General features: G+C 38.8%; 1 protein-coding gene across 3 annotated transcripts in view; it reads right to left on the bottom strand.

The window, feature by feature from the left end:
* The window catches only part of lnpk (lunapark, ER junction formation factor), a 96,814-nt gene extending 81,463 nt beyond the window's left edge, over positions 1-15,351 (bottom strand). Inside the window, exons 1-4 of one of the 3 annotated variants that reach the window (XM_043693562.2) lie at positions 15,329-15,344; positions 14,245-14,350; positions 13,793-13,897; positions 5,550-5,591 (exon numbers count right to left, since the gene is read on the bottom strand). In XM_043693562.2, coding sequence (XP_043549497.1) covers positions 5,550-5,591; positions 13,793-13,897; positions 14,245-14,271 — 174 coding nt within the window. In that variant the 5' untranslated portion in view covers positions 14,272-14,350; positions 15,329-15,344. Of the gene's footprint in view, positions 1-5,549; positions 5,592-13,792; positions 13,898-14,244; positions 14,351-15,002; positions 15,245-15,328 lie in introns of those variants that run through there. The other 2 variants (XM_087989000.1, XM_043693563.2) reach the window with 2 other exon arrangements.
* Between the last annotated feature and the right edge of the window lie 1,999 nt (positions 15,352-17,350).

Raw genomic sequence — 17,350 nt, 5'->3', positions numbered from 1 at the left:
GCAGCGGAACATTTTCCCACCCAATTCCTACTGACTGCAGTTTTGCTAGGGGTCCTTGATGCCATACTCAGTCAAATGCAGCCTTGACATCATGCACTCACTTCTGGAATTCAACTTTGTTCTTATTTGAAGGCAAGGCTGTAATGAAGTCTGAAGCTCAGCAGCCTTGGTGGAACCCAAATTGGGAATCAATTAGCTTATTGCTAACCAAGTACTGCTTGATAGTACCGTTATAACTCTTTTCATCACTTTACTGATGATCAAAAGTATGCTGTTGGGGCACTAAATTGGCGGGGTTAGATTTGTCCTGCTTCTTCAATAAAGGACACAGTCTGGGAAATTGCCCAGACTGTCGGGTAGACAGTGTTGTAGTTACACTGGAATAGCTTGGCTAGATTTTCAGCAAGCTCTGGATCACGTCTTCAGTATAATTGTTGGAGTGTTGCAGTGCCTGCAGTCTTTGCAGTCTCTAGTCATTTCGGGAGATCATGTGGAGTGAATTGAATCGGCTGAAAACTGGCAACTGTGATGTTGGGGACCTCTGGAGGAAACAGAGATCGACCATCTACTCAGCATTTCTGGCTAATGGCAAGGCAGTCACTCTCACCTCACTTCTGGAAGTCAGTCTTCTCGGATCAAGGGTGCAATGAGGTCAGGAGTTGACAGGAACTGGTGAAATCCAAACTAAGTATCCATGAGCAAATTATTCCTTTGCATGCGCTGCTTGACATCGCTGTCAATAATCCTTCCAGCATTATGCCAATGATCACGAATAGACTGACTGGGTAGTAATTAGCTTGGCTGGAACAGTCCTGCTTTTTGTGCACAAGACATACCTGAGCAATTTTCCACATTGTTGGATAGATGCCAGTGTTGTAGATCTTATTATATCTGGGGCAGAAGTCTTTAGTATTATTGCGGGATTGATATCAGTTTTCAGACCATTTACAGAATCCACTGCCTTCAGCAGTTTCTTGATGTGATATGGATTGAATCAAGTTGTATGAAGACTGGCATTGGTGATGCTCGGGACATCAGGATGAGGCTCAACAGATAATCCATTTCTTGCTTCAGCTCAGGATGGATGCAAAGGCATCAGCCACGATGTCACAGATTGTAACGGCATACCATTTTGCTAATGCTAATGATGCAGCATCTTAGATATATCCTTTGTCTTCAGCAAAAGGAGTTCCATGGTATATATTTTTAAAATTCATTTCTGGGTGTGATTTGCTGGCTGGCCTGAATTTATAGCTTTTCCCTAGTAGCCCTTGAGAAAGTTCTGGTGGGCTGCCTTCTTGAATCACTTCAGAGCACCTATTGTAGGTTGACCAATCATGCCATTTGGTAGGGAATTCCAGGACTTTGGCCCAGCATCAGTAAAGGAACAGCAATATATTTCCAAGTCATGTTGGGGACTGGCTTGAAGGGGAAGTTTCAAGTAGTGTTCCTATGCATCTGCTGCCCTTGTCTTTCTACAGGAAGTGGTCATGAATTTGAAAGCTGCTGTCTGAGGATCTTTGGTAAAATTGTGCAGTGCATTTTGTAGATAGTACACACTGCTGGTACTGAACGTCAGGGAGTTGATTTTCATGGTGTGGCATCTACCTGACTGGAAAATTGTCTAGGTATGTCCAGTACATAAAAAGCAGGACAAATCCAACCTAGTGGATTACTGTCCCATCAGTCTACTCTCGGTCATCAATAAAGAGGTTTGCTTTAACCTGCATAGTGTCAAGCATCTGAAGTGTTGTTGGGACTGCACTTATCCAGGCAAATGGGGAGCATTCCATCACTCCCCTGGTTTGTGCCTTACTGATGATGGACAAGCTTGGGGAGTCAGGTGCTGAGTTACTGGACACAGCAATCCTAACTTACGACCTGCTCTTGTAGATACTGTGCTTACGTGTTGAGTTTCTGGTCAATGGTGACCCCCAAGGATGTTGATCATGGGGGATTCAGTGATGGTAACACCATTGAATGTCAAGAGGTGGTGGTTGAATTGTCTCTTATTGGAGATGGTCATTGCCTTATATTTGTTTGACACAATGTTACTGGCCACTTGTGGCTGAAGCCTGATATCATCCAGATCTTGTTGCATTTGAACATGGACTGCTTCAATATCTGAGTCGTCGTGAATGGTGCTGAACATTACGAAATTATCAGTGAACATCCTCACTTCTGACCTCATGATGGAGGGCGGGTCATTGATGAAGCAGCTGAAGGTGAATGGGCCAAGGACAGTGCCCTGAGGAACTCCCACAGAAATGTCCAGGAGTGGAGATAACTGATTTCCAACAACTACAACCATCTTCCTACTTGCCAGATATGACTTCAACCAGCAAAGAGTTTGCCCCCTCACATCCACTGATTCCAGTTTTGCTAGGGGTCCCTAATACCATACTGTCAAAGGCTGTCACTCTCACCTCTTAGCTCTTTTGTCTGTGTTTGAACCAAGACTGTAATGAGGTCAGGATGGAAGTGGCCCTAGTAGAACACAAACTGGGTGCCACTGAGCAGATTAATGCTGAGCAAGTGCTGCTTGATATCACTATTGATGACACCTCCTGTAACTTTATTGATGATTGACAGTAGACTGATAGGACAATAATCAGCTGGGTTGGATTTGTTCTGCTTTTTATGTACTGAACATATCTGGGCAATTGTCCACATTATCATGTAGATGTCAGTATTGTAACTGTACCAAAACAGCTTGGTTCGGGAAGTGATAAGTTCTGGAGCACAAGCCTTCAGTATTATTGGCAGAATGTTGGCAAGGCCCAAAGCCTTTGCAATATCCAATGCCTCCAACAATTTCTTGATGTTACATGAAGTGAACCAAATTGGTTGAAAACTAGTATCTAATGCTGAGGACTACTGGAGGAATGCTGGAATAATGAATGATGTCCTCCACAGGAAGCTGAAACTTCAGCTTCACAAGGAAGTTGCACTGATCACTCTGACTGACGTGATGTGGATTGAAACAATCATTACAGATAGATTCACATGGTTACAGCTCATCACTACTTGACACATCATCTGGCATAGGCTCATCTGACAATATGCTCTTTGTGACTCAGCAGTGTACCCAATAATGGAGCTTCTTAAGTTTTCTGAATCAAGGTCAAAATCAAGAAGTAACACTTTGTCAGGGTTGCAGATGCTGGTGAGATTGTGATAACCAATAGGTTATCTAGATCTTGCTTCACATGCTTTGAGTCCGAAGTTAACATCAAGGAGTCTGAAAACCCCTCTGCCTGACTGCACATCATTGTGCCCCCATCTTGGCAGTCTGTTCCAATGATGGAACAGAACCTTACCTCAAGATTGGAACAAAGAAATCTGGGGTACTATCTCAAATTCATACTCAGAACCTTTAAGATGGTCACTTCAAATTTATTGGACAGTTTTTTCAACTTGATTGTCAGTCTTCAATGCTTATAAAGGAGCATTTTTCAGGACCCACTAGGCTGATCTTGCCTAATATATGTTCTGATTCAATATCAGTCTCATTGCCATTAGGCCTAGTTGATTTTCTCCTGATTGTTGAAATTTGTAGTGACAGCCTTACAACAGAAGGGCTCTGTGGACTACTTCAGGTGGTCCTAAAGTACACTATTGAACAAGATCAGCTTTAGGAAAATATGGAATTGTATCTATGAAAATTGCTGTAAGTTGTATGATTTGTATCAAATTTCTAGAGTTAGCTCAAAGATATAGATGCTCCAAAAACCTAATTGAAATATAGCCAAGGAATACCAAATGAGCCAAACATCGAGCTTCAACTCCCAATTTTACTGAAGTCCCAACATTATCCTCTCAGCATTGCAAAGGCCCCACTTCTCATGAGCCATTTCAAACCAAACCACTCCTCTCCAGTACTACCAAACTACAGAATTCCTAATCCAATGCTACAAAACTCAAACCTACACGGGCAGTTTTCAAACTTGAACACTAACTTCCGTGATGCTACTGAATCCCAGTAGAACTCCTCTTGCCCGTGTCGCTGAACACCAAGATGTGCTACAAAACACAAGGCCCTCCATAGTCTTGCTAAACCCAAAAGGATATCACAACCATTTCTGCCAAATTTCACAACTAGCCCACACTTCTAACAGCAGATTCTAAATCCATTTATCTAATCCAAGATTTGTTAAACTCCTTTGCCTTCAGATGTCAACTTTTCTACTTCACGTGTGGTGCATCATTCCCAATAGGCTGAAAAAGATATAAAATGAAGTAGATACAAAAGAGGAACAAGTGATGAATACTCTGACCAAATCACAATGTGGTTATCTATTAATTTTTAAACTCAACTGTCGCACTCCAGGTATTACATCGCCAAATTTCTATATCATATTTTAAAAGAAACGTTAGCCTGTTTCCAACAGGAATCACAGTTACCTACTTTTTTTAAATAAAGCAAGTCTGACTTCTAATGACAAAAACAAGCAGCTGCTGAGTTAGGCACAGCACTTTCAGCTGGAAGGTGTATATCAACATGCACACTACTAAATTCCTTGTATTTGTACAATAATGTATCCACTGAATCAAGATAACCATAGTATAATAGTTCAAAAAAAGATACATTATGCACCCATCCATCTTATCAAATTGTTACACCTTCAAGTTTGAAACTATATGTTACACTATTAATGGATAAGTTCAAATGTCATTTTTGTCACTTACAAATAATATGCGATTTGAAAAATTGTATTTCTACTTCAGGCATTTGGCTTTTCAGAAACCTTTTTGGTGTTTCAATTGGGTCCAGTGGCTCACTAACCTGCTTTGGAAGTGCATTATTGCAGGTCCATTATCAATGGTAGATTTTTTAAAATGTCATACATGCTAAGCAAATTGCATTCGCAATAATTCACACGTTGCCATCATTTTTGACACTTTACTAAAACCTCAATGTATAGTGAAAGGAAGTTCATGTTTAACACGAGCATAGACTTGCTGGGCTACTTCTGCATTGTTCATGCTATAGAATTCTATGTAAATTTGTCAATGAATAAACAGAAATTTTCAGGTAGCATCAAGTTAGTTCAAAAAACTACCAACTGACTATCAAACAGCCAATAACAATACCTGGAATGTTGACAGAAAATCAATGAAAAGCTGATTTGAAATGTCTTGGAGCTCTTTTTGCCAACAGTTTGGTTTTTTTCCTCCTCCCCCGCTCCCCCAACAACCCCCCCCCCCGCCCCAAATCAGCCACACAAACAAATTGGTGACAAACGTTGAAACATAAAAATACACAAAAATCTTTGAAACTCAAACTACAAAACTGCTTGCTTATCTGAAATGCACAATATTAATTCTGCCCAAGTCCTAATCTTCTAATGCTGTCAATTCCTAAAATGGCCACTCAATCAGAATTGTTGTGCAATACTTACTGCAACAGGGGTTCTGCAATTGCGATGAAATCTTAAGTAGCAAACAACCCTAGAGATGAAATATTATACAGCTGCAAACACAATAAGATCTAAAACCAACCAAAATAATGATTTATATTTAGAGAATGTAAAAGTGAAGAATGGTACCTTGTCAATTTTTTCTAATACTTCTATAGTGGAAGGTTTTGCCTGCATTGAAAGAAACAAAAAAAAAGTGTTAAATAAAAAGTGAAATATATTGATATAACATGTTTAAATAAATGATACTGTACATTACTATGAAAAGAATTTATTGATTCTTTTACTATGGGTGCATCCTTTGAACAGATGAGTTATGTTTGAAAGTAAGATACCCTTCGAATGCAATGTCACTTAATAAAAGCTAATTACTGCGGATGCTGGAATCTGAAACCAAAAGAGAAAATGCTGGAAAACCTCAGCAGGTCTGGCAGCATCTGTAAGGAAAGAAAAGAACTGACATTGAGTCTAACTGACCCTTTGTCACTTACGTTTGTTTAGGATGGAACAGTATCAGTCGTCTATGCAGGCATGTCTATGACTTGATTGCACGCTGCATTATAAAATGACAAGTTATATGACATCGCCCCATGTATGAGTATCCTCTTCAACAAAATATTAATATACTTAAAAAAGACAAACACTACTTATTGATATTAAAGCTTACTGTCAGTCTTACATCAATATCTGCGTAAACTGCAGATTTATTTCTGTTACAAGCACAGAAAGGGGGAAAAAAACTGCAGTTGGCATAAACTTTTAAACTACACAGCATTCCATAGCTCATCATGTTTCCACAAAAGGACCTAATTAATGCTAGAATAAACAAATAATTCCTAAAATTCCCACACAACAGAGTGGTTTTGTTGACTCCCAACTACCAAGGCAAACAAGAGTTTGAACAAGGAAAGCAAGAAAACAAAGGGAACAAGGAAGAACATAGAAACAAGCAGCATCCATTCAGTCCCTTAAGCCTGTTACACCATTCAATGAGAGCAGTAAGATGTGCTGAGTTGGTTTTAAGAGACTGAGGAAGCATTGTATTGTGTGAAGAGGACAGCATGATCTCATTTCCAGCTTCTTTACGCAACACATTAAAAATGTTACATCTTTCATTAATGAAAAATTAATTTGATTGCAGAATCCACAACTGTTTGTCTGGTCATTCATGTAACATCTACTTTCTGTACAAATTACAACAAAATCCTATTTCACTTTTTGAGCTACTAAAGTGTGTGTATCAAATAACTGGCCTGGTTGGTTTCCATTTCTCCACAAACAAAAACCAGGAGCCTAGACTGCTACACCAATTATGCAGACTAAATTTAAATATATTTCAATAAGATGACACTGACATGGCATGAAATATGGTATTAATATATTAGTATACTTGATTCTTCACAATTTATTTCCAGTCAATTTAAATAAGGTTTTGTCATAAAGGCAGGGAGTAAACTGTCCTAATGTTCATGTACTTACAGAGCACTGTGAAAACATAAGACACACTGAAAAGGTCACCAATATGATAGTAAACAGCTAAGGCAGAGAAACTTGCAAGTGTTAAGAAGCGTCAGCCAGCATGACATTAAGATGTTACATTTGGCTTCACTGCCCCAAAGTTATGAAGTAGTGAAAAAGTATAAAGGAACTCCTATGCAAAGATCTGGTTCAGCTGCCTACTAAAAACAATTAAAAGGCTCAAATATAAACAAAAGCTACTTGAAGACTAAATGGAAGCCAGTGCCTGTGGACCTGCACACAAGGACAACGCCATGCTTAGGGGAGAGAGAAGATAATAAATTGCAAAGGGAGCAAGATAAGGAAAACAAACAAATCAGAGTGGAATTGAAACAAAGTTAACAAATCATTGTGATAAGGGTGACAAATATAACAGCGCACCACTGATTTTACTCCTCTGGATATTGCTGCAACTCTGGTCTCCTTCGTACTGGAAGGGTGTTGTGAAACTTGAAAGGGTTCAGAGGAGATTTACAAGGATGCTACCAGGGTTGGAGGATTTTGAGTATAGGGAGAGGTTGAATAGGCTGGGACTGTTTTCCCTGGAGTGTCGGAGGCTGAGGGTTGACCTTATAGAGGTTTATAAAATCATGAGGGGCATGGATAGGGTAAATAAACAGTCTTTTCCCTGGGGTGGGGGAGTCCAGAACTAGAGGGCATAAGTTTAGGTGGGAGGGCAAAGATATAAAAAAGGCCTAAGGGGCAACTTTTTCCACACAGAGGGTGGTACAGGCATGGAATGAGCTGTCAGAGGAAGTGGTGGAGGTTGATACAATTGCAATACTTAAAAGGCATCTGGATGGGTATATAAATCGGAAGTGTTTGGAGGGATTTGGGCCGGGGGCTGGCAGGGGGGACTAGACTGGGTTGGGATATCTGGTCAGCAAGGATGAATTGGACCGAAGGATCTGTTTCTGTGTTGTACATCTCTATGACTATAGGATTCCAAGCTGTTCACTGACCAGTACAAAACTTGCATTGATTACTTGTCGAGGAAAACTCATAATCCGAAAAGTAAATGCAGGAAAAGACATACAATAAGCAGACAAAAAAACTTAGTTCTGTGGAGAAAATCAAACCAAACTGTTTTATTGCTCCTTCACATCAAACAATTAGGAACTTAGTGCAGTCCAGCTGAGTTCCCCTCTCATTTTTTGAGGAAAGTAATTTTACTAAACAAAGTGCAAAGAATTGAACAAAATAACCCAGCTGACTTTATTTATTTTATTAGATTCCCTACAGTGTGGAAACTGGCCCTTCGGCCCAACATGTCCACACCAATGCTCCGAAGAATAACTCACCCAGACCCATTTCCTTCTGACTAATGCACCTAACACTATGGGCAATTTAGCATGGCCAATTCACCTGACCTGCACATCTTTGAACTGTGGGAGGAAACCAGAGCATCCAGAGGAAACCCACGCAGACAAGGGGAGAATGTGCAAACTCCACACAGATAGTCGCCCGAGGCTGGAATCGAACCCAGGTTCCTGGCGCTGAGGCAGCAGTGCTAGCCACTGAGCCACAGTGCCACCCTACGCACCCAATTCTAAGCATGAAACTTTTTAGTAAGATGTCAAGGTACTGGAGATGATACAGAAAACATTTATCAGAATCAAGAACGAGGGACTTCAATTACATGAAAAGACTCCAAAGGATCGGATCAATCTTAGCATGAGTTAGGTGATAAGTTATACGCTTGCAATTCCCAGCCTCTGACTTGCCCTTGTAACTGGACCAGTTCAATTTTTGGTCAGAATGCTGGTAATGGGAGATTCAGCAATGGTAATGCCAATGAGCATATGTGGGAGGTGGCTACAATCTCTCCTGGTGAATATGATCATTGCCTGGCACTGATATGGCAAGTAAGATTCACTGTCACTCTGACCTTATAATGGACACAAGATCATTCAGGTGACAGCTGAAGTTGGTTGGGGCCAGGCTTCTTCAAGTCAGTTAGTGACATCCTGCAATTGAGGCGATTAGTCTCCAACAACTACAAGCTTTGTACTAGAAAAGACACAGTAGGTGGAATTATACCCCCATCCTACGATACCCAATGACTCCTGTTTTGCCAAGGATCGTGACATCACACTTGGTCAAGTGCATCTGGAATGTAGTTCTTTTGTCACATTTGACCAAGGATGTAATGAGCTCAGAAGACAAGTGGCTATGGCAGAATCCAAACCGAGCATCAGTGAACAAGTCATTGCTGTGAAAATGTTATTTGACATCATTGTCGACAAGCCCTTCCCTCTGTTGGCTATGATCAAGGGGAAGCTGATGGGATGGCATTTAGTCAAACTGGATTGGTCTTTTTTTTTGAGTGGTCTGGACATGCCACGTTGTTGGGCAAACGCAAGTGTTTTAAAAATAGTGGAACAAGTTAGTCAGGGTCTATGCTACTTCTGGATTATGTCTTCAGTACTATTGCCTGAATGCTGTCAAAGGCCATTGCCTTTTCAACGTGCAATGGTTTCAGCCATTTCTTGACATCACGTGCAGTGAATTAAACTGGTTGAAGATTGGCATCTATGATGTTAGAACCCTGAGGAGGAGGATGAGATTGATCATCCACAACAATTCTGATTGAAAATAGATGTAAATGTTTCAGCACTGATATGCTGAATGGAGATCCATCATTTAAGATGATAATATTTATGAAGCACCCACTTCCTATTCGTTGTGCAATTATCCACCACCATTAATGACTGGCTTCTTGAAAATCTCCCTCAAAATCTGAAACCCTCAATCAGCTTGAAGGACAGGGGCAGAAGATACAAGGGAACACAGCATCTGCAAGCTCTCTTCGAAGCCACACACCATCCCAACTTGGAACTTTATTGCCATTCTTCACTGTCAACAATTCAAAATCCAGGAACTCTCTGCACAATAACACCAGACGGCCTGCCTCAGATCAAGAAAGCAGCTCACCACCATGCTCTCAGGGCAAGTAGGGATGGACACTGAGCCAATGGTGCTCGCATTGTGTGAACAAATATAAAGGTATGGCTGGACTGAAATATTTGGATTGAATACATTGATTGTTGGGTCACTGAGCTCTGATTATCACATTAAAGTTGTCCCGTGTATGAACCAGGTTGATACATCATTTCTTGGCATGCTTAAACCTACCCTATGCAAGCGCCATGAGATTGTTATTAAATGCAATTCCGAATCGGTTGGTCCACGGTCCCTCCAATGCCAAAATTGAGCTGCTCACTTGATTCAGAATCTATTTAATTCCATCAACTTGCACAGATACAGTCTGGCAAGACCAGGTAACATGTGAACTCTATGGAAAATTTCAGCTTTATTTATTTACAAATATTAATGATTGATTTGCATTATGATCTAGCCTCCAATATGGTCAAAAGTTGGGATGCTCACTGAAGACTGCACCATGTTCAGTATCATTCGCCACTCCTCAGATACTGAAGCAATCCCATGTCCAAATGCAGCAAGACTTTGACAATATCCAGGTCTGGCAACCACTGGCAAGTATTTACACTAACAAGTACCATGCAATGACCACTACCAACAAGGCAGCATCTAACTAATCACTCCTTGACATCCAATAGCATTACCATCACTGAACTGCCTGCTGTCAACCACTGACTAGAAACTGAACTAGGCTATCCATATAAATACGATGGCTGCAAGAACCAGAGGATAGGAATATTGCAGCAAGAAACTCACTTCTTAGTTTCCCAAAGCCTAGCCACCATCTACAAAAAGCACAAGTCAGAAGTGTGGTAAAATATTCCCCATTTCCTTGGATGAGTACAGCCTAGCCTTTTGCACTGATATGCTTGATTGGAACCACATCCACATACATTCATTCCCTCCACCACTGGCACTCATTCACAGCAATGTGGTACTATCTATGAGATGCACTGCAGAAATTCAACACTACTCCTTAAACAACACCCTCCAAACACACATCTACTACCATTTAGGAAAACAGATCATGTGAACACCAACACCTCTTAAGTTTCCTTCCAAGCCACGCACCTCATTGTGACATGGAAACATATCACCAGTCTTTTAGTGCACTGGGCCAAAGTTCTGGAACTCCCTTCCCAGCAGCATAATTGCCAATCAAATCAACGGCATTGGTTTAAGATGACAGATCATCACCATTTTCTGAAGTGCAACTGGTCATGGACACCAAATGTCAGCCTAGCGATGCCCACATGCCATGAATTTTTTTTTTTTTTAAAAAAAAGGTGCTTTCCTCCCCCTCTAACATTCTGTGCTCCTCAAATTGTTCAGTCTGATGCTAGCAAAAATACATTCTGAAAATAAATTCCAATATGAGTAACTGAATTTTAAAAATGGATTCCACGTCATTGAACAGTTTTCATACTGCTAAACAAAGACAACACATCATTGAAACAGTGCTGGAGAAATTCAGCAGGTCTGGCAGCATTTGTGGACAGAGAAACAGTTATTGTGATGAGTCTTCTAGGAATCTTTTTCAGAATGAGTTTATGGTTTATTATTACTGTTTATCTCTTACAGTTTGTTGTTTTGGCGTTGGAAAAAAACTTTTAATAATTAATGTTGAATACTATTTATTTACCTGTGCAGCATTAAATTGTCTTTTGGTTTACAACTTGACCAATTAAACATTATCATCACAGCATACATGATATTCCCGCAAGACAAAGTCAGTAATAAGCGTGTCCTTTTAATTGTGGAGTCTTTTGGCTAGGCATTGCATAGGTACATCAATTCATAAAGAATGCACAAAGTTTTCTTAAGTGCATATTATCTACACAAAAAGAAATAAATTGTATGATCTACAAAAGAAAAATTTAATTACGCAAACAGCTGGGGTTAAAAGAACAGATTAACAGGAGCATGCTGTCTAATTCTGGGCATCACACTTTCGGAGGATAATGAAGGTTTACAAAGGGTACGGGAGAGATGCACTAGAATTATCCCAGAGATGAAGAATTAGTTACATAGATAAACTGAAAATGCTTTCTCTGCAGTAAGATAAACAAAGAGGAGATTTAACAGGTGTTTAAAACCTTGAAGAGTTTAGGTAAAATAAATAAATAAATAAATAAATAAAAAGAGTTTCCAATCAGAAAAGAGCTGATGGCCAGAGGGCACAGATTTAAAATGATTGCCAAATGAACTAGAGGTGACAAAGAAAATTGATTTTACACAACATGTGGTTAAGAGTTGAAATGCAATTACCCGATTACGTGGTGGATAGAAGTTTATTCATAGACTTCAAAATAGAATTGCAGAATATATGAAAATAGAATACATGAAAGAAAAAAAGTTTATAACTGGACCTTCTTTCCAAAATGGCTGGCACAGACTTGATGGGATGAATAGCTTCTTTGAATACTATGCTATTCTGTTATTCACTGACAGCATTTGCACAGAAGTAATAATCTAGATGTAAATTCATAAGTTTTAAGTTAAAAGAATATTTGAGCTGCACTGGGGAAATCAATATATTTTAATTGTATCAAATATGTCAAGTCAATATCCAAAGATAAGCTCATAGGCTCCAAACTCCAGAGGCAGGTTGCAAGTTGCAACAAGACATCATTGGGCTTTAGCAATTAACCTTCAACTAGGTTACTTTTTAAAATACCACAAGATCATATTGACTCAATGCTGTTGTTTCTTTGGGAAGTAAAGCATAAAACAACATTGAACATTATTGAAATTAAAGCCAAGTAGATAACACAAAGAGGCTATTTTCCTGTAGGGCGAGTATCACTAGGGTTTGCACTATATACAACATGAAAAATTACCAGGGTCGTGTGATTGAAATTAATTTGTTTGGCCAGTCACTTTTACGAAAAGATGCCTCAATATCTTGCCATTACATCTATTCTCCCTTTTAACAATTTTTTTTGTTAAAAGCATCAGATTTGTTCAACCGTCCCCTCCAAGGGTCAAATGCGTACCTGCAACATTCTTAAAAAGAACTTCTGTTAGAATCCATCATTAGGTTCCAATAACAAATTATCTAGAGTTTAACCGGAGGACAAAACCTTACAAGAAAATAACATTTCTGTTTCCTTTAATCCTTTAGAATTAAAAACAAGCACAAACAAAAACATATTCTAATTTATTCAATTTGTACTCAGTTATGGTATGATATCAAATCAATGAACAATATTTTATAGCAAAATTAGTATCAGCAACAGCACCAGATTCATTTTGGTGTTCTTCAAATTTCAAAGTCCAAGTAATAGTCAATTAGACAGAGCATTTCACATTTAAAAAAAGACTTTCTACCACACTTTCAACCTCACTAAAAAGCCAATAAAGCTGTAAATAGAATTCCCAGAAATACTTGTCAGACACTCCCAGCAAATTGCAGTCATGAATAAAACAAGCATAATGGAATTACTCTTCCTTTAGGCCAAGCCAGTAGCCAGTATACACATCTATCTATCTATCTTGCATATCCTAACACCAATGATTGCAATAACCTACTCCACATACAACAGAAGAGAGAGAATCCCTACAGTGCAAATATAGGTCATTCAGCCCACTGATTCTGCACCAACCCTCCAAATAGCATCCCACCTTTTCCTCATCACCCTACACTTATCATAGTTAACCCACCTTGCCTGTACACTACAGTGTGATTTAGCATCGCCAATCCACCTAACCTCTTTGGACTGTGGGAGGAAACTGGAGCACCCAAAAGAAACCCATGCAGACACGGAGAGAATGGTTCTTCTGACACATGGTAGTGGCCCTAATCCTGAGCCAGGGGGCCTGCATTGAAGTGAAACCTGCTCTCGAAGTATGTAATAACTTTTCTGAACAGGATGATTAGAAAGTGCTTGCAAAAGTTCAAAATGGCTCACCAGCAGCTTCTCAAAGCAAATTAAGGATGGGCAAAGGCTGGTCTTGCCACCAAAATTCTCATTACACAGAAGAAAAAAATCCAAAATGTTATGGATGGTGGAAACCTGAAATAAAATTAGAAAATAGTGGAGAAACTTAGCCAGTCTGGCAGCATCTATGGATAGAGGAAGAGTTAACATTTCAAGTCCAATTCAACTCTTGTGCTCTGAAGCATCATATTAGACTTAAAGAGTTAATACTATCTCCTCCCTCCCACAGATGCTAAGAGACCTGCTGATTTTCTCCAGTTATTGTTATTTTTATTTTAGAAAAAAAGAATCAGCATTTTAAATTGACTACAGTTAAGTTACATCTAAAGACTTGCCTCAGCAATCATATTTCAAAACATTTAGCTATTTGCATTTTTAATAGTGAGTACATAATTTGAATTGAAATTCAACTGTTCACTTACCCTCCAACAAGAAAGCATCGCTCCCATTTTGATGTTATTCCAGTTGCGTGCAACACAGATAATCTAATCAATCTATTTATATGAAGGAATGTGAGTAATTCTGGACCTGTGGAAGTAACAAGTTCATTCATCAAAATGCAAATTAAATATTTACAATATAGGATGCAAACTATATTTAAAATAAAGTTGCACTTAACAAAGCATTGACAGCAATCTTATTTCAATTCCAGAATCAACATTTGCAATTTTAGTGACCAGTTATATAAACATCACTTTAGCAAAATGTAAATATGCCCCTTGGAAAGTAGTGTACTTTTTACATAAACTAAAGGTTTAGTTAGTTACATTTTCTTCTTCATTGCCATCATAAGAAATACTTTTTTCACAGCCAACAGGGTACTCCTAAAGTATTGTCAGTTTTGTAATATTAGGAAGTACTACACTTGGGTTAAACACATCAAAATCCAATAAAGAGCAATAGGTAAATTACAAGGTAATCTGTTTATACACAGATACTGAATGAGGATAGACATTGGGCAGGTCAACTGAAAAGCACACCTTTTCATGTGCCACGGAATATTTTACGCCCATCTAACCAATATCACGATCAGGTTAAATATAAAATAAAAACGCAGAGGGATTGGCTACTTTCGCAATGACAGAGACTGCTGTTATAATCGAGCTGCAAATATGGACCGGGTCTCAAGACACCTTCTGAATAGATTTAAAACAAAACAGCTCATAATAACGAAGCTCACCTTCAGTTTAGAAACACACGCATTGCTGTACAATATCTAGGCCTCCAGAGAGCACAACAACCTTCAGGCTATCAGTCAACTCTGACTTACAGCCGATTCTATGGGAAAAGCATTACTAACACTGCCGAGGCCTTTCCAGAAGCGGAGAGCGTTTCCTGGCCAGGCCAGGCCCGCCGTCAGGCACCTCTCAAGAAGCGGCTCAAGCTACATGAGACGGTATATGGTCCGTCACAACTAGAACGGCTAATCAGATAGAAACTAAACCAAAGATTCGAACCCGAGCAGAGCGAACAAAACCACCATGCCCGCTACTGCAATCCACTCACCTGGACCTCCAAGCTACTTCCCCTACCTCCAATAACAGCACAACCTACTGCGCAGGCGCACAGCCTGCCAAGGCGCCTTTCACCTTTCACCCGTATACTGGCGTCACGTGATGCTAGTGGCTCGTTTCAGTGGCTTTAGACCGAGGGAAAGACACAAAGCGCAGGAGTGAGGGTAAGGCACTGTGCAAAGAAGGAAAATTCACGATAAACAGATGATTTAGTCATCTCGTACCAACCAAAAAAGCATTCAAGTGTTAAAATCTACTTTCCAGTCTGAAGTAGTAATTGCATTGCAAGACTACTGTATTCGGTTTTCTTAAAATAATGAATTAATGTTTTTCTACCTCTTTGCCTATAATTATGATATAGTTCTGATTACTCCATCGTCTTTAATTTCGCCTTTGTTATTTTGTTGCCCGAGTCGGAGGAAAGCAAAAGATAAATAAAACATTTTTAGCAGTTAGTTAAACTCGGAGCTATAGTTTTGTACATAAGTTGATTTTGTTCGCAATTAATATTTACATCAGCGTTGTGAATTACGTTCACATGTTTACCAAATTTGGCTCAAAGTCTCAATTTTTTAACAACTACAGTTCTAATTTTTAAACATAGCGTGCACTCATCGATTTCGTTGCTAAATAGGTACCAAATATGAAATGCTTGCCCGGTGTTGATGTTATAATTTATAAAACGTTCGAAATGATTGTTTCCTGATCATTCTTTTGCTTGAATAGGTTATAAAATAATAATATGGATATCGATCCAGCTGCAACAACGTTACGGATGTTGCTCTTTGAGAGACGAAGTTTCCATTGAAACGAAATTCTCGTCATTTATTGTCTGTATTTGTGCACATTATAGGAATGAAAACGGGACAGTCAGCAGTTATTCAATATTTGCTGTAGTTTATTAAGAATAGAGATTTCAGTATATATTTCACTTTTAAATAAATGTATTGAAATATTAATGGTAACTCTCCACCCAGGATAGCAAAGCCTAGCTACATTTTACTTATAAAAATCGTTTTTTTCTTTGAATTTCCAATAAATATTTATTTGGGAAGTTATTTTAATTTATTGAAACATGTCCACATAGAGGAGTTAGTGTAATTCTTGTAAAATACAATATGAAACTAATTTTGTGACCTCCTTTATGGTCGTTGATCATGTAAATATTTACAATGCGGGAATGCAAGATTTTGGAGTACAGATCAATACTTTGAGGTTGGTTAGTAGTTTTTTTGTTTTATTTTGGGCTAAAATGGAATTGTGCAAAACAAATGATCTCCCAAACTAAAATCTAACTATAAATTATCTAACATCATTAAACGACGGGTTTGCAAACTGCATTTTTTTTATTTGTACGAGATAATTACCTTTAAACTTTTTTAACATAAAGCATAGGTGTTTTAATTGGTCCTCAAATTGAAGAATTCCCGTGTGTGTTTCTTCATCATGTGAAAGATACATTGTTAAACATTATGTTTGTGCAAACACTGGTGAGAAAACATTTTAATAAAAACGAAAAATATATGATTTGGGACATTCGTTCCATAATACATTCCATAATTTCATTTACTCCAGGGGAATGTTACTATTCTTTCTTCAGTATTCGGGCATCCAGTCCTCGGTATTCAACAAAATGATCAATTTAGGAATTTTAAGTAATCTATTTTGCCAGTTTCCTTTATTTTATTTAGTCTACTGATCCAGGGGAGAATGTCAGGTGAAGTACACTAGCAATGTAACTTAATAGATTCTGGAAAACGTTTCAAACAATACAATTATAAGCACAGCACATAGTAATCGCACCACTCAATTTTTTTACGAAATGTGTTATAAAAAAGAGAATTTACATTGAAACAACACTGCAATTGCCTGATAAAGGAGCAGGTAGCATCCATTTCGTTAAAAAGCGTGTCCTTTAAAGAAAAGCACACACCACGCATATGAAAGGGAGAGCCACGAATCTAGATATAAAAAACAAAGGCAATGCATGTTACCCCGCCCCCAACCTGAAAAG

The sequence above is a fragment of the Chiloscyllium plagiosum genome, unplaced genomic scaffold (assembly GCF_037043375.1).
Source record: "Chiloscyllium plagiosum isolate Xiang-an unplaced genomic scaffold, Cpla_swu_hap1 HiC_scaffold_7, whole genome shotgun sequence".
In the NCBI taxonomy this organism is placed as follows: Eukaryota; Metazoa; Chordata; class Chondrichthyes; order Orectolobiformes; family Hemiscylliidae; genus Chiloscyllium; species Chiloscyllium plagiosum.
Note: the sequence above shows the minus strand (reverse complement) of the source record. Positions and strands in the feature narration are given on the sequence as shown.